Source organism: Sciurus vulgaris (assembly GCF_902686455.1).
Source record: "Sciurus vulgaris genome assembly, chromosome: 7".
Classification (NCBI taxonomy): domain Eukaryota; kingdom Metazoa; phylum Chordata; class Mammalia; order Rodentia; family Sciuridae; genus Sciurus; species Sciurus vulgaris.
The window spans coordinates 118,195,522-118,220,628 of NC_136467.1; the positions used below are offsets into that span (position 1 = coordinate 118,195,522).

Here is a 25,107-nt window from a genome sequence, read left to right on the forward strand (position 1 = left end):
CCTGCATGGATGGAAGTCAGAGGCTGCCGCTGCACAGGCCCTGCTCCCCAGCCCATACAATGTCCCTGGCAACCAGAATCTCACCTTCAAACAGAAGTGAACGATTATGATCTACAGTTACGCAGCCAAGGAGCACCTTGGAAGCCAGCTCTATCCTGCCCTTGCTGAGATAAGAATCTCCGAGCATCTAAAGTAACATCTTTTGAATGGACGCCAACATAATCACCAACCCTGAGCTCCCTGAGATGTTTCATATTTAAAAATTCATGCTGGCTGCTGAGCTGAAAATTTTCCTTCTGCTTACCTACTTGGATCTCTGCATTTGTTTGAGCCTTTAACAAATGTGCTTATTTACTTAATTCTCTGAATATGTTTATGGAATATTATCACATGCTGGAATAGTGATATCAATAAACTCCTTAGCTTAATTAAGCATATACAATAGCCAAATGCCTAAGCCTCAGACAGAATGTGCTAATCTTGTATGATTATTATGATTACTTGGATAGCCCAAGTGAATATCCCATAGGAAAAGAAATTGGGTCTCCCAGACATGGTATAATTTGGTCATTTTTTATAAATGAGAGCATTCCCCAAAATGTGATCATCCTGTCCTGTCCTGATGATAAGAGAGGCGCTGTCTTGAAAGCCCAGACTGCTGTCTGGTGTTTTCATCCCCAGCAGAAGAGCTCATCAATTACTGGGCATGTCCTCCTCCCCGACAGGGCCGCGGTGACAAGGAGTTCTTGGAAAATTCCCCTGAGGCAAAATCGGCAAGTTCAAATGGTTTTTTTTCCCTTGAAATTATTGATAATAGTTTTGGAGTGAGTTGCTTCTCTCTTTCTCTGTGCTTTAATTATATTATCAAATATAAAAATTAACATACTAAATGAAAAGAAGAATTTTGAATTCTGGAGAATTGAAATGTCATTTTAAAGAATGAGAAGACATAAAAACATTTGCCCAAGCTGGACATAGTGGCATACACCAATAGTCCCAGCTACTCTGGAGGCTGAGGCAGGAGGATCACTTGAGACCACGACCAGCCTGTGCAATACAGTGAGACCTTGTCTCCAAAAAATTTTTTTTTAATTTTCCCAGCATTTAGACGACTCCTAATGTCCCCTGTGTCTCATTGCTGGCCCTTCCTCTTACGAGAATCAGGGAAGGACCTGTCTTCTTGACCCCAGAAGGGCTGCCGGCTCCCCAGAGGCCTCCCCACCTCCCACCCCCAGGCTGAGGGAAGTCCCTGAGTTCTGCTGCTGTCTGACTCCCTCTCTCTCCCAGTCTGAGTCAGGATACGGGTGAACAGCAGCTCTGACAGATGCTCTGAGGCTGAGTACTCCTCCACTGCCCAGTCCCTGTCACTGACTCTTGAGTTATGGGTACTGCCGGTCAGCACACGTGACGTGTGCCATCCATGCATGACTCGAGCACAATCTCAGTGTGCTGTAGGAGCATCAGCTTCCTCCTGAGGAGGGCTTGGCAATGTTCCTTTATTTAACCCATAAATCATACATGCTCAATAAAGTCCAATTTCCTTTTTTATCTTGTTTGGCTTCCAGTTCTCCCATCCATCCATCCCCTACCCCACCTCTGCTCTGAGCAGCTTCCATCACATCTTGGTAGATATTCACTCATGTAACCTCTGTGCTCTCATGATCATGTGTACACGCACAAGAGTGTGCACACCTGCACACACAGAATCGTGCATGCACACGGGTAAAGCTCTGACCGTTGTTTGCTGGGCCAAATGCAGGGTTATCTGTACCCCATTCATTTTTTGCTTCCAGTTTCTCTGTCCTGCCTTCTGCTGAACTGCTGGAGTCTGGCATCCCCCACCCCCGCATCTCCTCCCTTTTCCCTGGTCTTCTATTGATTTGGCTGCGATGGTACGTATTTTAATTCTTCGGAATTGAAAAGTAAGCATGACCACGTTTGTAGTGATTCCCAACCACATCCAAGGTCGCAGCTTGTTTCAACTCCCCATGGAACAGCCCATCAGTTTATTGCCACCTTGTTGTTATTGCTTAGTTTTCACACACACACTCACACACATACACACACACACGCGCGTTCCTCAGGATCAACAGTGACATATTTTTGCTGAAATACCCTCTTCATGTTCCATGCTCACCATCTCTTCTTTCTTCCTGGGTCTTTCTCTGTGTTCACTTCTTGCTGGTCCTAACAACTCAGACACTTTTGCAGTTCTTATCAGTGGCCAGGCACTCTAATTCAATTTGCACAACAGAGGCTATTACCCTCATTTTTCAGATGAGGCAACTGAGACGTACTGACATTCAGTGACTCGGTGGCTCCATAAGTGGCGAAGCTGACTTGCCAGGCAGGGAGCCTGGCTGCAGAGGCCATGCACTTCATCTGCAGGCTGGCTGCCCCTCGGTCGAGTTCCCTCAGAGAGGAAGGCCTGTGGGTGGTAAAGGCGCCTGGTCCCCTTACGACTGTCTGTACAATGCCCACATCCATGAATCATGGCTTGACTACGAATAAGATGCACATTGGCAGTTATTTCCCTCCTTTGTCCCTGGCCCACACTGATGTCACATTGCCGACGGGGCTGTCACCTGAGTTGTTCCTTGGCAGGTCCCCTGGAAGCCGTCAGTTGTGGTTCTGTGGTTTCGCTGTGATGTATTCAGGGGTGGATTGATTTTCATTTATTCTGCTCAATACTCAGAGTACACTTTCAACCCCAAGGTTTATGTTTTTCACTAATTCTGGAAAAATCTCAGTGGCTCTTCAACTACTGTCCGTTTTCTGCAGCCTCCAATCCCTTCTCAAACTCCTGTTAGACAGCGATGATCTCGTCTCTTCCTGTGGTTTTCACCTGTTCTTGCCGTTTTTATCTCTGCTGTCTGGACTGTGCTCAGGGTGTTTCCATACTGTCTTCCAACTCACTGTTTTTGATTTTCATTATTAGCACACAATGTACAAAATATGCATTGTGACATTTTCATACACACATCCACCATCCTCTGATCATATCCACCCTCCCTCTCACCCTTTCTTTTGAAACAGGTCAGTCCAGGGTCTATCCCCTTATTCTCTCTATTGTTTTTGTTTATTCAGTGACTATTTTTCCCTTTATAAAGCTCTTTCCTAGCCACCCATTCTTATTTCATTTGTGCCTGCTTGTTGTTGCATGATATCATATTTATTTTTAATAAGAACTTGTCCGTCACCGTTAACCTCTTTGAGAAGCCTGGACACACCTGAAAGTCTTTGTCTTGGGAGGATCACCTGGCACAGCCACCATGGGGAGCAGCACTCAGACGTGCTGAGACCCAGCAGAGGCATTTCTCATGGGCTCGTAGGACGTGTTCAAGGTCCTCACAGCACAGTTTGTGTTAGTGAGGCTGGTAGGAGAACAATCCAGTCGTTGGACTCTCCGGAAGTGGAAGTAGAATGTCGAGGTGTACATTATGGAATGTATGTAGCAGTGAGAAACGGGAAACCGGTGCACGTACAGAAGAATGGGTGAATGTCAAAAACAGAGCACTGACCAACTAGGAAGAAACAGGACGAGATCTGTGACCCAATGTCACTTTCCTAGAGATTAAAAATCACCCGGAAAACCTCAACACAAACTGTAAGGACACATACAATAAAAGGATGTACATCAAACCCATTAGAACAGTATCCTGTCAGAGGAGGAGAGCTGAGAAGAGAGCATGGGGCACAAGGCCTGAGGGTCAAAACACACACACGCATATGTACGCATACATGCATACATGCGTGCTTGTAAGTGTGTGTGCATAGGTGCACGTTTGATACATATACATCACACCTACACACGCACGTGTGCATGTGTGTGTCGCATGTGTCTGTGCGTGCACGTATGCATGTGTGCATGGTGTGCATTTTGTACACATACATGCATGCATACAGAAGTTTTCTCCAGACTGATTAGGAAGGTGTACCCTAAACTGAAGAGTAAGATGAACTCAGTCTTCAGTGTTCCGACATCCATAAATGTCTTTATCTGTCGGTCCAGAAAATGACTTTCATTTGTAACTCATTCCCGTTCCAACCATTGACTTGACTATCTCTTCTTAACGTTCTATTTATTCCTCTCTTTTGGCATTCGGGTGAGCGGGCCCATTGTTGCTGAGACCCATCTTATTTACTTCTCTTACTCTTTCTCTTTGTGCTCATTCCTCTCTGGTTGACAGACCCGCTAGGCCCCCAGTGCAGAACCAGCTCTAACTGACAGCGCCGAGTTACAGCACTGGAGACTGGCGGGTCCTGTCATGGAGAGAGTGAGCGTCTTGGCTTGGCAAGAGGAGGGTCTGTTTTTGCGCCTTTCAAACCCTCCCACCTCCTTGGGCTGGCAGTGGAATGGGACCCAGAACCCGAGGAGCGTCTGAGCTCGTCCTTGTCTCAGGCCCCTTCCCTCCCAGGGCAGCGGGGCATCCACAGCCTCAGCTCCAGCCGCACGCCTGGCTCCCGCCCCACTTTGCATGGTGCACTCTGGGTTACCTTCCTGCTTCTGGAACCAAGCAGCCCTGCACGCTCAAGCCTTGGCTCAGCTCACTATTCTGTGTTTCTGTCCTGCTTCCAGACTTCAGAAATATGTCTTGTGATCTAAGCCAGCTACGTCTTCTTGATACTCTCACTTTTATTTTATCCACCATAAAATAAAGTGGGAAGAGGTGGTTCCTGCCTCAACAGATTTTCAAATTAGACCAACAAGTTTGAATAAAGCCTGATGAAATATATATTAGCAAGGAGGAGATGAATTGTCTGGTTTTAAGCCTTCAAAGGATTTATACTCCTGTTAGTTGGAAATCCATCTAAGGATTACACACTTAATTTATTCCAGGCCCATTATTTTTACAAACAGCCTTACAAACAGCCTTTAGGGATCTAACATTTTGGTTATCACAGATCCTCTGTGTTAGTACAAAAAAAAAAAAAAAAAAAAAAAAAAAACTAGTTTTTTACGTCATCACTGAAATCAACACTTGGGATTCAGAACCACTAACTAGACCTCCCATTTCAAAGAGCCCCTCAGGCAGGAAACAAGGCCGGTGTGTTCTCTGCGCACCCCAGTTCTAACTACTGATGTTTATTTTAACTTGACCTTACTAAGATACTACAGTAGTTGAACAGAAGACTAGATGTTACCTGAGTCCAGAGTCCCCAGGAGTCACCCAGCATCCCAGAGTAGGAACACTACTCTGTCTCCCTGCCCAGCCCTGTTCCTCTACAGAGCCTTCCCTCCAGCACCTGTCCCAAACCAGTGCAGAGCTGCCCTTCTCTGCTCCCTTGTCCCAGCACTTAGCTTTGACTGAGCACCTCTCTCAACACCCCTGCTCTGAATCTCACCTCTGCTAACTAAGCCACCCTTCCCTCCAGTAAACTCACCTCTACCACTGATCAGACAATAGCAACCTTAATAATGTGGTATCCTTTCACTCCATCTGAAAGGGCCTCAAACCTAAAACTAGCATGGAATATAGTATACACTGGCATTTTGTCCCTTACTCCTAAAAGCAGATATTATGCCAGGCACAGTGGCTCATGCCTGTAATTCCAGTGGCTAAGGAGGCTGAGACAGGAGGATCGCAAGTTCAAAGTCAGCCTCAGCAACGGCGAGGCACTAAGCAACTCGGTGAGATCCTGTCTCTAAATAAAGTACAAAAAAAGGGCTGGGGATGTGGCTCAGTGGTTGAGTTCTCCTGAGTTCAACCCCTGTACCAAAAAAATAAATAAATAAATCAAATATTATTGCAGTTATATCATCATTCTTAATTTTCAAATGATTAAATTGAGGCTTTGAGATGCTAAGTAGCCCATCCAGCTAAGAAGTAGCAGAGTTAGGATCTGAACGCAACTCTGGCTATCTCCAAATTTACAATTATATTCTGATATAATAAAAAAAGGCCAAAAAGTTTGCTTCATCTCAAGTCCAACTCCGAGAGATTGTTCTAGGTGCCCAGTGTGCTGTGTGGAAGAGCCAAGCTCAGACTCCGCAGAAAAACAAACCACTTGCTATGGTCTGGATGTGGTATAAATGTGCCCCCAAGGTTCACGTGCTGGAAGCCTGGTCTTCAATGTGGCAGTGTTGGAAGGTGGGACGTACAAGAGGCGAGGCCTACTGGGTAGGCCTCAGTCACTAGAGGCATGTCCTTGAAGGGATTTGGGGACTCTGACTTCCTCTTTAGTGATATGATTTCTTCCTCCCACCATTGCCATCTGCCATGAGGTGACATAGTCAAGTGGGGCCCTCACAAGAACCTGCACTATGTTGTTTGTACTTCTATCCTCCAAAACGGTGAGCTAAATAAACCTCTTGTCTTTGTTAAGTTAGCTTGCCTCAGATGTTTCATTATAGTAACACAACATCCTAATATACCAGCCATGATAGGGAGCAAGGTCAGTGATGGGTCCAGAGTTTAAAAGCAAGAGCATACAAGTCACCTATTTGCTGATCTCTGTATTGTGCTACTTTTCTTTGGCTGGGATAGAGTTTTCTCCTAATTTGTATATTCCACAGTACTTAGAACATAGTGCTCAACACATACTAGATGAGTGATAAATATTTATTGATTGGTAGTGACATAAACATCCTCAGTAGTCACAGCATCACAGAAATCCCAGGGGCAGCCTGCAACAGCCCTGTCAGGGGAGTCATAAGTGGCTAGCTGTCCTCTGGCCTGGCCAAGCAGCTTTCACTTGGTGAATGATCTCAAACTAATATGCATGCAAAACAAAGTGTGAAGCATTAAGGAAAACTGTTGTAACCAAAAAGAGCAATTATCCATATGAAAAATCAGTTGTGCGGAGTTTGTACAGAGTTCATAACAGCGAAACCATACACAAGATGGAGTGCCACCCACACAGGCCCTGCGTGTGGCTGCATTTAGGGCCACACACTTCCTATGAATGGCTGCAGGCGTGGAGTCCTTCCCACCCCTGCTGCCACCCCCTCCGTCAAGTAATGAATGTCAAGGAGAGAAGGTGTTTCGGTTGCTAACTACCAAGTTCTCCTCTGCGCACAGCTTTCCTGTCCTGCTCTGCCCCTTTGGGTTTTGACCCTGATTTAGGCTCCCTGCTTCCCTCCCCGACTGTCTCCTGCCTCAGGCTGGGAGTTCTGTTTCCGTTTCATCTCTTTTCCATACCTCTGGACGGGGATGTGTCCAGGAAGCCAGGCCAAAACCAGCAAATTTATCACAGTGGTAATGACAGCAAGCTGCATGCTCGGTGGATTCTGCAATCCCCCTCAACCCCTGCTAGTGCCAAAACCCACGGAGCTGCAAGATCCAGCAGATTACAGACGCTGCTATCTTCGCTTGATGGATGGCTCTGCTGGAAAATGCAATCGGCCATCAGCCGTACAGCTATTTCAGGAAGCTTGTTTGGGGAGATCTCCAAAAAATTCACCATGGGGAGGAGGGTGAATGTGAGTCCATTCACCGAAGCCGAGAACGGCTCTGTTTCAGAACTACGTTTGGCAATATAGAACATCATAAAGACCCACTTTTGGCCACTAGGGCTGCCTCATGACTCTGAGAATAAGTCTCTAAGTTTGTGGAGTTTGTAGACTTCTCCGTCCTGGTTAAAATCCCCCTCTTCATGTCCATGAGCAAACCAGGGGCTGTGGAGGACCTCAAGCCCCTCATGCCAAAGCAATGTTCCCAGGGCTTAGGGGAAGGATTTCCCCAGGAGCAGGGAAGTGTGATGGCGAAGTCCAACACCCACTGTGGGTGAGGCCAAGGTTGGAGGCCCACCATCAGGGAGGCCTGGAGTCAGGGAGGCAGCTTTCAGGGAGGAAGTAGCCCAGGGTGTGCTTTAAAAAGGCCATTCAGGAGGGCAGTTCCCAGGCGTGGGAGAGGCCCTGGGGCAAGTTGCCTGAACCAGATGCCCAGGAACAAGCAGGGGTCAAGGCGGCCTGGGCCTCCACTCGGGGGAGATAAGAGCACCTCCACAGCCTGCGCTGAACCGAGAGGCATTTCTGATGGCATCTGCCTCAGAAGCGTGTCCTTTGGTCTGAAGTGCGGACACATAAGCTTCCCGAAAATCAGCCCAGCGTGTCAGATTCAGACGAGCCTCGGCCCAGCACTGTCCTTGGGCTCCCCACGGCTTCCCTCCATCGACAGGGACAATAGAGGCCACATCACGCCGTGGCCGTGGCTGGCCCTGGTGTCGGGTCATTTTCCGGTGACCCGGGGCTCACCAGTATTCTCCACTGAGCCAGGTCTCCCCCTCCCCAGCTCCCCTTAAACACCCCGCCCCACCTAGAATGAGGGGGCACATTGCTCAGGCCTCCTCTCTATGCAGCGTCCTCCCCAGCGGGCACACAGGGAAGGAGCAGCCATGCGGGAACCCACACCCTCACGCCACCACGACGTGCCTCTGGGGCCCCTGAGGGACGGGACGCCGACCAGGGAGGACGAGTCAGCCAAGCCGGTGGGGCTGCGGGCGGCACTGGGAAGGGGAGCCCTCGCCAGGCACGCGCGGGCCCCGGGGTCCACCCTCAGCACCACAATAACAAAAAGACCCCGAAACAAACTAAGCACCGAGATCGTGCTGTCCTGAGGTGGGCGAAGGGCCGCCCCTGCCAGCCAGGGAGGTCTTCCTGTGCAGAGAACAGAGCAACCCGGTACTGGAAACCCAGGCCAGCAGGCGGGCGGGCGGCAGCGGGCCACCGAGCACCTCTCATCGGAGGAGCAGGCCGGCTCCCAGCCAGGGGAGATGCCACCGCTCTGCAGGGGGACTCCCGGCTGGGCTGGGCTAGACCCTCTCCGCCACCCCTCCAGTCGTAATCCTGGCAGTGCCCCGGCGCCGTGGAGGGACAGGGCTCCCGGGACGGCGTCACTGTCTGCTCACGTCTGAACACGAGGATCAGCTGCGGCTCGGGGCTGAACAACGCCCTTCCCGCGGGGAAGGCGCCCCACTGCCCAGCATCCCCAGTGGCTCAGCGCATCCTGCACGGGGACACGTGCTGCAGACGCACTGACGTCTCAGCCCGCGTGCTGCGTGTCCCCCCTGCTGTGCTGGTGTAGACCATGAAATCAGGGAAGGGTAGGGACGAAGGAGGCCTGGCGGCCACCACGTGCCAATCCCACCCGGGTCAGGAATTCTCCTCCTCACGTACCTTCTGACTGTCCCCCAGCTTCTGCGCCAGTGCTTTCCGGAAGGAGCTCACTGCCCTGCCAGGAGATCTGACCCATTTTGAGACGACTTAATCCATTCTGACACAGTGCTCATTGTGAGCTCTCTTCCTTCTCTTTGAGCCCCCAAGTCTGCCTGACTTCTTTGATTTGACTTCTGCCCTCAGGAGGAAGACAAAGTAAATCCGTTCTCTCATCCATGTGCCAACATACAGTTATCCAAAGACAGCCATTATCTCGGCACCTCCTCTTCCTCGAAGTCTTTTCTTCTCCATCCAAATATCTCAGGTCACCTCAAATGTTTCTCAAAAGTCATAGTTTCAGACCTCTCACCATCTTAGTTACCCATCTCCTGAGTATTTTCTATTTTGCTAATATTTCTTGTGACAGAAGCTCCCAGAACAAATACCAACTGTGGTCTCATTCCTGCAGAATACAGTGGAATATCACCTTCCTTGTTCTAGCTGCTATAGCTTTATTGATGCAACCTAGAATTATATAAGCTTTATACCTACTAATCACTTGTTAAAGTATTGTCAACTGAACCACTCTCTTTTTTATTTGGCACAGTTTCATATTACTTGAAGAAATGCATAAATTATTGAAAGACCAAATCCTGCCTCCAGCTTCATCAACAATAGACAAAAAGAACTATTTAAGAGAGTAGGGCCCTAGCAAAGGTTGTGTGACAGATGACAACTGAACCTGTGATGGGGTCCACATGTGAAAGGTGCATCTGTGCTGCTGCGCCAGCACCTGCCCTCACAGCGTCCTCTTCCAGCACAGCCAGGACGTGCATGGGGCTGGGGGCTCTTCTTGGAGTCATGCCTGCTTCTGTCTCCTTTAATCTAGACCCTTTATTCCCCGCCCAGCTGGCCACGTGCTTCTGAGGCCAGGTCTTCCTCCAGCCCACTGGAGACTCATAAGTGACTCTCTGTGTCTTTGACAGGTCACCTGAAGGAGGAAATCACCCGGCGGCATATCCAGCAGGTGGCTCTAGGTGAGTACAGAGCAGAGGCTGCGGGAAGAGGCAGGTGGAGGTGAGGTGGAGACCAGCAAAGCCCTGGAGGTGAAGCAAGGCCAGGGTTGCTGGGGGCCGTTCCCACCTCTGCCCTTCTCCTGGCCTCGGCACCTGCCCCTCCCCTGCCTCCCCTGCCTCACGCTCCTGGCCTTTTCCACCCCACGCCTTCATGGCCGTCCACCCCCTATGTTCTGGGTCCTTCTCTGAGCTTTAGCCAACCTGATCAGTGACAATGAATAATGAAAACAGTGGCCTCTGCACGTGACCTAGTGTGCAACTGTACCCTTTCATCCTCACAGGTCCAAAAAGGTAGGTGCATTTACCAGGTGGAGGAGACTGTCACTTCCAGGGCCTGCTGTCCAGAGAGTGTTGGAATGGGGCTTCCACCCTGGTTCTCTGAGTCCCAGTGATTGGGACCTCAACACACTGATGGGCAGACACTAAGCCCATACGGTCACCTCTCAAGAGGCCTTTCACACCTGACAGCGAGCACCAGCAGAAAGGGCCTCCTTTTGATATGTGACCCAAGGAAGTCACCTGGGGACAGGGCAGCTCTCCACAAGGCTGGTGGAGCAGGTGTCCTGGCCAGAGCCACCTGATTTCCTCCCCAGCAAGTGAGGGCCCTGCCTCCTGTATCCCCTGGAGATGGCCTGGGCCCTGCAGTGACCTGCAACTAGAGAAGTCTCGCACCCAGGGCCAACAGAACAGGGAAACGGAGCAGAGCCCCAACGTCATGCATCTCGGCCCTCTGGACCCTAGTAACTTGGACCATTAGGGAGGCTGGTTGCTGCGTTTCAGAAACGAGCATAATGATAATGTGAGATCGCAACTGACCTCACCAGAAACGGGAACAGCAAGCCCAAGCCACACTGGTTGGAGCTCTGTGCTCCCACAGCCGACCCTGGGATTGCCAAGGGCTTGGTGCACTCAGAACTGACTCTGCCGGGTGTCTTCCCAGCACAGGGCCGGGCCGTCCTGGCTAATAAGTCACTGAGCTAGTCTAGGGCAGGTTCATGACCTCTGTTGGGAAGATCAGTCAAGGGGACCTTCTGGGCCTCCAAGCCCTGCCCCTCGCCCACCCTGGGCAGGTCTCCAAATGTGGAGTTGTCCCCTAGGGCTGCCATCTGGCCCTCAAACCTCTGGCCTTTCCTCACACCTTCACAACACTGGCTTATGAGAAATAATGACGTGAAAAATGCCACTCAGCTCCAGGGACCTGGGAAGCCATTTCCGTGACTTTCAGGGTAAGGCTGTTCTGTCTTCTTTCTCCCCTGGGCCCAGACTGCCCCTCACTTGATCCATCAGCTGGGACAGACACTCCCAGCCTTCGGAAGGCCTGCCTGCATGTTCTCAGTCGCACCCGTGGGCCCTGGTTCCTCGCTCGCTCGAGTCCCTGGAGCCTTCTGAATTGCAGCAGGTGTCAGGGCCAGCCCGCCCGGCTTTGCCCACGGTAATCAGCAAACTTCAAACAGAAAGCTCTCTGGCTGGAAGGCTAATTAAGAGCTTTTGAAATCCCTACTTGTTTTAAAAGCATACTATCCCAATTAGAGAAGGAGTGTTAACATCCTCCAGCTGCCATTTTGAGATTAAGTGCCAGGTTGCCGTCCAGACTCCTTAGGAGGTTGTCTGGTGGCGATCTGGGCCGCCAGTACTCCTGCATCCCAGGTGACCACGTGGCAGCCGGGGCTACCTCTCTGGACACTGTAGATTGTTTACAGAGCCCCCAGACTCACCCCGCGGCAGGCCTGGTGTTGAGGCTGAAAGCAGGGCAGTGCCCCTGCAGGACCAGCTGGGTGCCCTTGGCTCGCTGGGATTTCCTGCGTCCTGTCATCTGGGCTTCAGGTGCAGGGGTAAAGCCGTGGCTGGTTGCAACATGCACTTTCCACTCCTTCGTCCCACTCTCCTCTGTCCTTCTTGATCTATTTCCTTTGGCTCTTTCTTCAACTTCCCTCACCCTTGATTTTAAATATGCCCCTGTTATTCTCTTTTTTCATCTAAGTATCCACATAGGTGTGGATGGTTTTGCAGCAGCAGATGAGGTTTTCCCACATGTTTTGCATAAGAACATGTCTCTCTGTGAAAGTAGATGCATGCCCAAGGAAATACGTAGAAAGACCATCCTGAACCCCCAAGGAACAAAGAGCTAGTGGTGCTGAGGTGGGAGGCACCGTTTAGAAGAGGTCACTGATTGGATAATGCAATGCCATTCCCTGGGGCCAGCTGCAGTCAGCTCATCTCATATCTTAAGACCCAGTTGTTGACTCTTGAGGAATTTGAGAAGCCATTTTTAAACATGGTTGATGTTGGAAAATCAAATTCTGTAAGCTTACAATTTAATGAATTTTATTTTTAAACAAAAGTAATCTTCAAGATTCATTACTTCTAATTAATTTACAACATTTTACTATTATCTGTGCTCTTACATTACCTGCATGCTCTGTATCTATAAAGTGAAGAGACCTCATAATTGTGTGCTGCTGGGCAGCTCTCCCCAAGTCCACCATTAGTGATGTCACGTGGTAGCTTGAAATCAGACATGGTGGGAGAATTTACACCAAAGAAATGGGCAATAAATTGTCATAAAACCAGGGCATTTCTTTTCTCAGAGAGCAGCTATTAAACATTTACTGCCACACTACTAGCAGACAGTCAAGTGCCCCTCTCAAGGCCAGTTGTATGTGCAGTGTATATGTGTGCATACACACACACACACACACACACACACACACACACACGGTTTTATGAGGATTTCTACTCCCTTTTCTAACTGAAACCCCAGACCATGGTTTCTGTTTAGTATCTGCCCAAGGAACATCAGGAATGATAAACATCTACCAAATCCCAGTCTTCTTTTTTATAATTTAAACTTTTTTTTATTTTTACAAACTGCATTTTGATGCATTGTACACAAATGGGATGCAACTTTTCATTTCTATGGTTGTACACAATGTAGATTCACATCATTCATGTAATCATACATGTACATAGGGTAATACTGTCTGTCTCAGTCTACTACCTTTTCTTCCCCCATCCCCTCCCACCCCATTTTCCTTTATACCTCCAAAGTTCCTTTATTCTTCTCTTCCCCCCAACCCCTGCCTCATCATGCATCCTCATTCATTTATCAGAGAAAACATTCAGCCTTTGGTTTTTTGGGCTTGGCCTATTTCACTTAGCATGATATTTTCCAACTCCATCCATTTACCAGCAAACGCCATAATTTTATTCTTTTTATGGCTGAGTAATATTCCAGTGTGTATATACACCACAGTTTCTTTATCCATTCATCAACTGAAGGGCATCTCAGATGGTTCCACAATCTAGCTACTGTGAATTGAGAGCCGCTATGAACATTGATGTGGCTGCATCACTGTACTATACTGATTTTAAGTCCTTTGGGTATAAACCGAGGAGTGGGATGACTGGGTCAAATGATGGGTGCATTCCAAGTTTCCTGAGGAATCTCCATGCTGCTTTCCAGAGTGGTTGCACCAATTTACAACTGCACCAGCAACGTATGAGTGTGCCTTTTCCCCCACATCCACGCCAACACTTATTATTGCTTGTGTTCTTGATAATAGCCATTCTAATTTGAGTTAGATGAAATCTTAGGGTGGTTTTAATTTGCATTTCTCTGATTACTAGAGATGATGAGCACCTTTTCATATATTTGTTGATCACCTGTGTATCTTCTTCTGTGAAGTGTCTGCCCATTTTCTTAGCCATTTCTTGATTGGGTTCTTAGTATTTTTGGTGTAAAGTTTTTTAAGTTCTTTATAAATTTTGGAGATTAGTGCTCTGTCTAAAGTGTGTGTGGAAAAGATTTTCTCCCACTCTGTAGGCTCTCTTTTCACATTATTGATCGTTTGCTTTGCTGAGAAAAAGCTTTGAAAATCAGTGGACAAGGAATTGAACCAAGATAGAAGTAAGGCAGGAGAAGCTCTGGGCCGTAGGCTCCCTAGATGTGAGAGCCAGAGCTGGGGACTGCAGTCAGTGACCAGTCCTAAGGGCACCACCAACAAACGAAAGTTCCTGAAGGACTTGGTGGAGGACTGACTCCCACAGGCTGGTTCAAAACACCATAAAACACTGTTGTCTTCAATGTAGTCGTCATTCAGAAATGATAGTTGAGAGGGCTTTGCTGAATTCCAGCGCAAGTGTGCCCCTTGGTTGTACCAAATACGCTAAATGATAAAGGACAGTTAATAATGCAGATGAGTTCTTGAGTATTTTACTGTGAACTTGGCAGGTGTGTGATTTCTCTAGGTGTGATTTCTTCTTTAATGCTCATAACATCCCATGAGGTCGACATCATTCTTATCTCCACTTCAAGCCTGAGGCCCAGAGGAGTTAAGTAAACCTGCCTAATTTTGCTCAGCTCAGGATGCAAAGCCAAGCAGCCCATTTCTGAGTCTCTATCCAGCCACCACACTGCACCTGTCCCAGCACCTCTGTCCTCTGTGCTTGCTTTGGGCACCTTGCCCAGCATCCTGGAGCCCACAGAGGGGCATAGATCCAATGCTGCCCTCCTAGGATTTCCAGCTTAACCAGAATGAGGAGGTAGAATCAATCAATCAATCAATCAATCAATCAATCAATCAATAAAAGAGCTCCCTTTTCAAATTTCAGATTCAGAAACATATTCTTCCATTCACTGTCCTCTCCGCACTGGAGCAAAAAAACCAGTTTGTCCTTGACCCCTCCATGAAGCCTTCCCTGACCCCTCCCCCACAAGGCCGCTCTTCCCCGGCCTCAAGCATCTCTTAGCGCACCAACTCGTTTTGCAATTATTTATTTCCATAGCTTTTCTCCACACTAAAATGTGAGCTCCTTAAAAACTGGGTGCAGCCGAATTCATCTTTGTATCCCCAGCAGCCAAAACGAGCAATAAATTGACCAAATCAATGGGCAAATGAATGCTTCCCCAGATGGCTTCCAGACTCACACATCTTGCAAAAGTACAATGAGACATGTGAACATAAAATAAAATAAGTCCATTTAAAAGAAGTAGAAGGAGTAAGTGCTTTTGGACCCCACAGCTGAGCAAATTACACACACAGGCAATAAATTTGCCTCTCCCCTCCTCTAGCCACTAAGCAAAAAGAGAAGCACCCAGAGTTACATAGTTTTCATTTTCTGACAGCAGGAAGCATACTAACTAATTTATCTGCAGAAATAGAATTTCTTCCTGGAACTAAACACAAGCCAGAATTTATCATGTGGATCCTTGTGTAAAGGACACTGAGTGACACAGTGAACGATGTCTTCAGCTGCAGTTTTACAAAAGATACCAAAATGTTGTTCAACCAGCTGATTCTCGTATCGACCCTCTATAAAAGCTAGAGGCCTGACATTAAAGCATAACTCACAGAAAACGTTTATGTGAGCAGCCAAGATAATGTGACCCAGGGACTCTGCTTTCTGATGGTCACACACAGCAGGAATGAAACTGGAAGACTCCAGCCCCAGGAATGTGGGCTGTGGCCTTTGTCTCTCAAAGCTCTCTCTGAGCAGTCGTTATCAGAGATGGCATCTCGTTCAGTTCACCATCGAAACTCTAACAAACGCCTGTCGTGGAAATTTAAAAGACACCTCACGCTCCCAAGCAGCATGTGAAATGTGTCAGGTGAGAGGGACCAGCCATCAGAGTTTTGGAATGGACCACAAGGAATGGCTCCTGGGGCTTGTCACCAACACCTTGAGCCTGGGCTGAGTCTCAAAGATGGACAGGGTTCGAACCCCAGAGAAGAGCGTGGCGTGGTTGGGGGTGGGGGACGGGCTGGTGGGATGTGCCTGGTGTGTGAAGGGTGTGGTAGGACACGTGTGCTGTGTGTCTGGGGGGGGGGGGGTGTTGTCGGTTTGTGTATGATGTGTTGGCGTGTGTGGTGTGTGTGTGGCGGGGTTGTGTGTAGTGTGTGTGTTGTAGTGATTGTGAGTGTTAGGAAAATGACTCTGGGCAGCTGAAGGGACACAGTGGAGGGAAGGGCATCTTGCTGAGAGCCGGAACCTGACAGTCCACTTACAGCAGCTGAGCCACTGAACATCTGAGCCAGGAAGAGAGGCCATTCAGGAAATCTGGAGCCCAGAACACACTGGAGTCACTCAGCATGAGCTATGTGACAGAGGAGTGAACAGTCTGCTGTCCCGACACACGCCACGGCCTGGCCCCCTCACACCTGGGCAGGTTTCCCCACTGGGAGCACACTTCTGGCTCAAACCCAGGGGACCCTCAGTTCTGCTGGCCCACCCGAGGGAACCTACTGGGAACTGGCCCAGTCGGATCTGAGAATGTCCAGGAGGCCTACAGTGGTCACACCCCATGAGGGCGTGGCCTGGTCCCTTGGGGGTAAGTGTCCAAACAGTTATTTTGTCCTGAGGGGCTGCCACTTCCCTGAGGGGCTCACAGACGCGCCAACACAGGTAGGACAATGAAGCAGCACTCCATCTCTGCCGTGGCTCTTGACCCAACTCCTGTGAGAACAGCTGACTGCAGATCCCCTTCCTCTACCGCAGACGTGGTTCACGCGCTGATACACAGCCACCAGCAGTCACTAATAAATACAGAGGAAAAGCCCACACATATGAGATGGCAGTTTCCAAAGGGCACAAGGGAGCCCCCACAAATACTGCCTCTTGGTGCCCATCCTTTCCCCCTCCCTCTCAGCCCCTCACTGACCCGGAGCAAAGATCTCCTGGAACAAGAGGGGACCCTGTGGCTGTGAGGTCACCTGGGCCCGTGGATTGCCACCCTGCAGGCAGGTGGTGACACCCAGACCCCCGCCTCAGGGCCCAGGGAGGCTGAGAGATCCCAAGTGGACAGCTGCCTGCTTTGCCGCCCTGCTCTGTGTTATCCTGAGGAGCCTTTGGTCCCTATCAGAATCCTGCAGTGACCTCTTGTGGTTCCCTGTCAAAGAGACCTCATGGTGGCCACTTCCCCTCATTTGATGTAAAATTGTTTAAGATCATCTGAGGACAACAAATTTGAGAGAGAGCAAATGGCCAGTCTGTCATCCACATGTCCCTAGACCTGACCGACTCCCTGAGAGCACAGTATGACTGGGTGTGCATGACCCGGGGGGCCAGGATGTGGACAGGGTCTGCTGCTGAGGCGGGACTGAGGGGGCCTCCAGCACCTCTGCCCACTGGTTGCAAAATGGACTCTGTGAGATGCAGGTGGTCTGCACGGCCCCTTCAGGACCCCAGGGTGAGAGTGAGCAGAACCTGGACCAAGCAGCAGGGCCCGGATGCTCACCCACCCGGTTCCACCAAAACAACTTCTAGAGTCTTTTTGCCAATAAACTCATGTTTGAAGGACGACCCCACCACCACCACCACCCCAACAGCATTTAACGCACCTTCCTCCCTCCAGGCTCTGCTGGAAACATCCGAAAGGCAGATGTCCAAACTTCCCTTCCCCAGAGCTGTCCCACGCAGAGCTCTGCGGATACCTCCACACAGCAATCATCCGTCCCCTGGCTGCCCTGCCCCCACTGGGCAGAGTAACTTTCTTTCCCCAGCACCGAGCTCAGAATTGGTACACAGAAGGTGCTCCGTAAGTGTCTACTGAATAAATCAGTGAGATCTAAGGAACTGCATTTTTACATTACAGATGTGCCAGGCAGCTGAGGGACAACATGCCTAGGTTCCAACATATGTAAAAGGAAGTGATCAAACCGATATTCCAGTGCCCAGAGCCGTCCCTGAAGCCTAGCTGGCACACACTCATTACTTGTGACAAGAGCAAATGGACCTGGAACCCTCCTCAGCCCCCAGGCAGCACAGGGTGATCTCTGCTATGAATCCAGACTTCCTGAGACGTGTGGGAGCCCTATGGCGGCATGCGTGGAGACGGGAGGGCCTGCGTGGACTGGCATGTTCTCCTCTCAGAAATGAATAATGAGAATGTTGGTTCCTCAGAATAGAGTGGAATGCAAAGGAGGCAGCTTCCCCAAAGGAATGAGATGACATCTGGGGAATTCCAGAAGGTCTATAAGACCAGGGACATAGTCTCTGGTTCATTCAGATCCACAGTTGCTTATGAATATAGGGCCAGCGTCAGACACAAGGTCCTCAGTCAGACTCCAGGCTCATGATGGAGGCTTGGCGTGAGGAGTCCCACCTCATTTCCCTGCCCACTTCCCAACACCACAGCTTCAGACCCTTTGAGTCCTTGCAGACCTCGGGCCTGGCCACTCTGGAGAACCGGGACAGAGTCAGCCCTGGGGCCAGTCCTGCAATGCAACGTGATTTAGGAAAAGACCACCCATCTTGTGTGTTAGTCAAGGTTCTCCAACTAAGGAAAGGGAAAGAGAAGCAGGGACGCGTGAACTGTGTGGGCGAAGACCATGAACAACCATTCGGGATGAGCTGAAAAGTTCTGGTAAAGCTAAAGACACATAAGCCTGACATCCAAGGAAGTCCGTGCCTAGGAACATTTACCTAAGAAGTTGTCACACACTGTAATCCCAGTGATTTGGGTCAGAGGAGCACTGAGACGGAAGGATCTCAAGTTCAAGGTCAACCTCAACAACTTAGTAACGCTCTAGGTAACTTAGCAAGACCCCATCTCAAAATAAAAAATAAAAAGGGCTGGGGATGTGGCTCCGTGGTTAAGCACCCCTGGGTTTAATCCCTGATACCAAAAAAAAGAAGGTGTCACATACTTACCCAAGGACACACGCATCACACCATCCTTCTTATCTTAGTAAATAGTCAAACAAATGAACAAAAACTAAAACAGAGACTGCCCAAAGTTCCCAGTCAGGGGGTGGATAAATTAAATTGTAGCTATAAGGCATTCATGCCATGGAACACCACAGAGAATTTAAAATGAATAGATTACATCCACACGTAGCAATGTGAATAAATCTCAAAAATACAATGGTGATTGAAAGGAAGAAAATTTCTGAAGGATATATAGGGAATGATAACATTTATGTAAATTTCAAAAATTTCAGTGCGATTTATTAGGGGGAGTGGGAGCATCTTACCTTTTGTTGTGAAAGAAAACCTAAATAAGAAAGATGCCTCACTTACACGCCCAGGCGTCCAGTCCCACAAACGTTTCTCAAGGGTGCACCTGTGCAACCACCTCTTCGGTCGAGAAATTGCTCCTTAATGTTTAAGGGACTTTGAACGGAGAGGGTGAGAAGCACAGGGCAAAGGCCACACGCCCATCAGGATGGTGTTAGCTCAGGAGGGAGGATGGTGGATTATGGGGAGAAAAGGTTTCTCCCAGTTCCATGATGCTTTATTAAGGAAACAACTATGGCGAAGCATTTAGGTTTTTCAAACTATACAGGTAGCAAGGGATGTTATTTATAGCAAGTTCTGAACTTTTCATATTTGAAATGTTTATGATAATTCCCAGAACTCAGCGAAGGATGAGATTCCAAGGGTTCAGAGATCAAACCAAAGGGACTGTCGTAGTGGAATCTCTGTGATGGGAGACGTGGTGATAAAATGCGAATCTAAAATCAATTCTGATTAATCTTAATTCTCCTCCCTATGTTTATGTCAAGACCAGTTTATATCAAGGTGAAAACAGAAAATGTATCAGTTCTCATTTTCTCCTCCAATCTGTGATAACTTCTAGCAGGGACTTGGCTGCAGATGGTGGACAGGCATGGTGAACGGTTGGGGGAGCTCATGGGGGTCACCTTTATGTTGTCCTTCACCATCTCTTTAAATCCTCATAGGAGGGATAGATAGTGCTTTCGCTCCTGAGAGAAACTGAGCAGCCCCGTACCTCAGCGGGACATTCATTGTTAGTAACACACAAAATAAACAACAACAACAATTAGTTGTTTAATAAGTGTGGTCTTAATCATTGGAATTTCATTCACTTCTCTCCCTTAGCCCAGTCAGCTATCCTGAGGGAACAGGGCAGGGTGTCTCTCTAGTTCACATCCTCCCTCAGCCTGTGAAAGCTTGGTTTCCCCAAGAAGGGGTGAGGAAGAAGCAGGAAGAGAGGAGAGGAGTTGGCCAAGACCTCCTTGGACTGGAGCTGTTGTGACATGGCTCCGGGCTCTCTTCCCCGTTTGGGGTCCTTTCATGAGTCTCTGATGGTTCCTCACTAGCATGTCCCTCCACCAGAGGGCAGATGCCCTGATCAGACTTGGAACCTGTGTGGTCAGGGTCCTAACAGGAAGTAGCTGGCAGGACTCAAATTAGGTGTTGCGGAGACAGTTGAAAAACGGCCTGTTTACAAAGGTGTGAGCCAAGTGTAGGGAAACCACAAGGAAGGGCGGCCCCGAGGTAGAAACCAGCCAGCAGGAGGCAGGGCTGCCCTGGCCTGAGGGAGGCCAGGAGCAAGAAGCCACTGGAACAGGACAGAAAGGGTCATGCAGAAGGGCCCTGGCCATCTGCCAGGTGCTGTGGCCTCCAGTCTAGCCACCTCCAGCTCATGGTCCCCACAGACATCTCTGGGGGGAAACACCTGCCATTTTCTTGCTAATGATTCCCTTTAGCTGAGCCCAGTCAGAAAGCAGATAAGGAAGCGTGCGGTTATCCCAGCCAGCCTCTGAGGGCAGGTAGCTGGGCAAGGAGGGCAGAAGAGGGTGGATTTGGAGAAGCAACTGGAATAGGAATCTATCCAGCACACCATCCCAGCATCCTGTGGTCCACATTCAGTTTCCTTCTCCCAAGGTCCCACTTCCCCTAGGTGGCCCAGTTTAAAAGGACCTTAGTCTTACATGGTGCACTGGAGCCCGCTCACAGCAGTTCATGAGAGCCCAGTATGCGCATCTCTTCCCAACTCTAAATTCAGAAGCATCGTGTTGGTAGCTAGTAATCAGCCATTACAGGAATATTTATACCACAAAAATTGGCAGGCATGACAAATCATGAATGCCCCGACAGCGAGCTGGTTGTTAAGCGCTTCCAGCACACCTCTAATTCAAGGTGACCCCAGCCTGACTCTTCCACATGCGCAGTCCTTGCAGGATCCACAGGAATGCCGCAGACGCTCCTTGCTCTCACTCCTAGCAGATCATCAGCCCAATCCTGCTCTCAGACGTCTTAAATGGGAACCAGGCATCACGGCACTGTGCCCTCTTTGCCCCCATGGCAGCCCTGGGGGGTTCCTGTGAGACCTTTCGAGTTGTCTTTTTTAAACCCCGCTCGCTGCCTCTAAGGGAAGGGGAAGCACCTCCACACACATCGCCCCAGTGAGAGGGATAGGCTGGGCTTAAGGTTAACTGCAAGCTCTTTTTTTTAAAAGTTGTCTTCTAACATTGACTTTGACCCTTTTCTCTGGTTGTGTTTTGGTTGTTCAGCCATCTCTCACCATCTTACTGTGCAAATGAGCTGGTTCCACTGGGTAGTCTGTCTCAGAGTCCACTTTTACTCCAATTGATGATAAAATCTATGATGAATCGTTGCCAAACTAACAAATTGATTTACAAATTGGCTCACTAGATACATTTTCCAAACATAGAGGGAGACAGCTTTATAAGGAGTCCTCTACTCAACTCCTGCAAGTCCTGAAATTTCCCTAATAAGCCTGTCAAGAGAATGACTAAAGCCACTAGTCACCCTCGTGCAGGGTCTTCACAGGAGAAGGGCCTGCGCTCAGTCCCACAGGTGCAGGAAAAACCGTCCTCCCCCAAAGAGAAACCCTGAGCTCAGGACTACAAGCACATTCTGACTGAGAAGTGAGGATGTCACAATGCGCAGGAAAGTAGCAGGGCCTGGGTGGGAGAAGAGGTGCCCAAGACCTGCCAGAGAAGGTGGCTTGTGAGTAGGAGCCAGAAGCCACCAGGCCAGGCTCTGAGTGGCTACCATAGAAGAAATGCTGCCTAGAAACCAAACGATGGATTTGGGGCTCCAGGAGAAAGGGTTGTGGAGAGAGGAGGAAGGATAGGGGTCCCATCTGAGCCTGGGTGGCCGTGAAGCCAACCTCAAGCAGGTAGCATGACAAGAAATGTCTGTCCTGTGTATGGGGCATGCCCTAGGGGCTCCCTCAGGCTGCCGGGCCACCTTCGAGCATGCTGACCCTCTGACTCTATGGCCTGAGCTTTCCACAGGGAACATAGTAGGTGAGAAAGTGCAAATGCAGAAGGAGAAAGGCCACCATCCCAGGGGCATGGCCTTGGATAGAGAGGTCCCAAGTAGTACAGGGGAAGAGACAGGGAAGGTCTTCTGCGAAGGAGCCGTCGGGCTTGTGGTTTGCTCTGAGCAGCTTGTTCCTGATTGTACAAAAGCATGCCCATTTCTCCCCTTGGAGAGCACCCTCTCACCCTGAGGGGAAAGCAGCGGCCATGAGTGCCAGGTCTGTGACAGTGCGGAATTATCAGGCACCGCCATGTGTCCACAGGGTTATCTGTCATACCCTGAAGTCTGGGCATGCCAAGGTATTGCACAAAGACAACACCAAGACGGATGGTGGCACTGAGCGCCCGTCCATGTGTGATTACCCCAGCCAACAATCAATTTGAACCATTAAACAGGAAACCGTCTGAGTGGGAGCCAGAAGCTTGCCTCTGAGTGCTGACCACTGAGGTGACTGAGCTCTGGCACCATTAATCTCCCTAAGAATGGACACCGACTTCCCCAGCAAGGTGAGGCTGAGCGATCGGCAGCTCTGAGAGAGTTTAGCCCAAGGAGGCCCAGAGTGGCTGGGGAGCAGATGAATCATGAGCTGGATGGCTGAAGTGACGGGCAGCAGTGCCTCCCTGGCTCGGATGTCCTGCCATCTGCCACCAGAGATCCACACAGCTCACTGCCTCCTCCCACAGGAGATCCGGCCAAACTCTGGTCATGTTGGGCCCCACAGCCTTTGTCCTACCGAAGCCCACAGGGCCCCTTTCAGCTTTAGAACGTGGTCGGAAATTTCAACATTGCCTTCCTGAGGACCTCTAATGGTCAAGGAGACAGGCAGGCTGGCCTGGAAGAGCAGCAGGCTCTAATGGTCGGAGAGATGCTCAGACCCAGCAGGCAAGGGGCATGTGCCCATGGATTTGGGTTGGTAAAGGGCAGTTTTCACAGACCAGCACCCAGGAAAGAGACTGAGGCTTTCTCTCAGCCCTGGCCCAGGACTGAAAGGCATTCATGGAAAATGGCATCACCTTCAAACACCAAAGATGAGTCGAGATAGACTTCAGTGATTTCCTGTGGCTTCCTTCATTATTGGAATCACTTACAAAGGAAAAAAACAGCAGCTTTGAAGTTAGAGCTGGGTTCTCACCCTAGCTGCACTTGCTAGCAGTGCGATTCCCAGGCAAGTGACTTCCCCTCTCGGGACCGTTTCCCTACCTGGAGTGGCAGTTGTGGGGTTTACATAGGATAGCACACGTGACGCCCTGACCCGCGTACGCGTGGCAGCGCTGCCGTGGATGGTTGTTCAGATTCTGTGGAGCACCTGCAGGGGCTGAGCGCAGCGCTCCCATCTGACAGAGTGTGTCCCTTACTGCAAAAGCCCTGAGTGCTTCTCCCTCCTATCACAGGTGGGCAGGGGCGCCCGGACATCCGAGCTCCCACACCATCCCCTCGGAACTTCCGCAGGTCCCGTAGTCTCAGCAAGTCCTATGTCCTGCACTGGAAGGTTCAAAGCCTTCAGTGCATTCTTAACAAGGGGTAGGCATCAGAATCTCCAGGACCCTCCCGACAAATTCTACCTCGGTAGGTCTAGAGTGGGGTCCAGCCGCCTCTGCTTTTATAAGCTCCTTCAGTGATTCTGATGTGCACCCCCAGCTGAGAACCACTGAACCAAAGGAAAGAGATTCTGCACGTTTCAGACAGTGGCTAACTGTGCAGGAGAGTGGGGGGTCTACGGAAGTGGGGAGAGGAGCTTCTGAGACCTTTCCAGGTGTGATCGTGCCTGGTGGGAGGGGGCCTGCATCTCGGCTGGCCTTCTCAGCAAGAGCCCCTGCTCTCCTTACAGTGCTGGTTCTCGAACACCTGAAACCAGAGGCAAGGTCAGCCTGGGACTGTGGGTCCCCCACCACCCTGCTTCCTGCTGGCTCGTTTCAGTTACTCTTTGACTGTTCAGGGCTTCCTCCTTGGGCGACATTCAGAGCTACAGCCACCAGCATCCAACAAAACCCTTTTTTCTTGCTTTTGTGTCACTTTGGAGCCAGCTGCCCCCACAGACTAACAGCGTGACCTCACACACCACTCAGGACTGTGGCCTCCTGTGCTGCTGTCCCAGCCAGAATCCTGTCCTTGAAAGGAGGGCTCCCTGTGTCTCCTGCCAGATGACTGGAGGTTCTGTCCCAGGCATGTCCCGAGGGGACAGAGACCTACAAAGCCCAAATGCCCTTTAGCAGCTCCCTCCCTCTGTTCTTGCTCAGTGGCTTTTGTCTGCTTCCCTGAGTTCCCAGCCTCTATTTTCTTCAGAGAGGACTGAAAACCCGGCCACGCCATGAGAACATCAGAAGCAGCCAGGGGCTGTCTCCTGGTGGGGTGACAATGCATTTCACTAAGCAAACATCACCTTTGGCCCAAGGCCCATTCGGTTGCCCTGGCAACGTGGGTAACTTGTATCTTGGGGGTGCACTGTGCCCTCATTCTGGATGCCCAGGGTCCCTGCCCCAGCCTTCATTCCCAGGTCCTTTCAACAGGCTTCCGCGCCCCGTCCCGGCGCCACAGGGCATTAGCCGTTCCTCAGTTTGGAGTAGCTTTGTCTGGAGCAGCAAAACACTGCCTGAGTTAGCTCTAAAGGAATAGACGCACCCCTCTCCCCAAGCCCCCGCCGCCTCTCGTCTCTTTCAGAGCCACAGGCCTTAGCCTGGCCCACAAGGTCCTTGGGGTCTGGCCACAGTCCATAGCTCCCGCACGCTCCCCCTCACAACGGTCGTCTTGCTGTTCCTCCCATGAAGCTCACAGCACGCCCCAGGCCTGTTGCATTTGCTGCTATACATTCTGTCCCTGGTTTTCATAGGCTGGTCCCCTCTCTTCATTCATGTCCCTCTGTCTGATGTCCTGTCCTTGGGACGGCTTTTCAACCCCCAT

General features: G+C 50.0%; 1 protein-coding gene across 3 annotated transcripts in view; it reads left to right on the forward strand.

Moving 5' to 3' along the window:
• Positions 1-25,107, forward strand: part of KIF6 (kinesin family member 6) — a 410,860-nt gene that overhangs the window by 357,182 nt on the left and 28,571 nt on the right. For all 3 annotated transcript variants that reach the window (XM_079148124.1, XM_079148122.1, XM_079148123.1), the window contains exon 16: positions 10,084-10,134. In XM_079148124.1, coding sequence (XP_079004250.1) covers positions 10,084-10,134 — 51 coding nt within the window. The remainder of the gene's footprint in view (positions 1-10,083; positions 10,135-25,107) is intronic.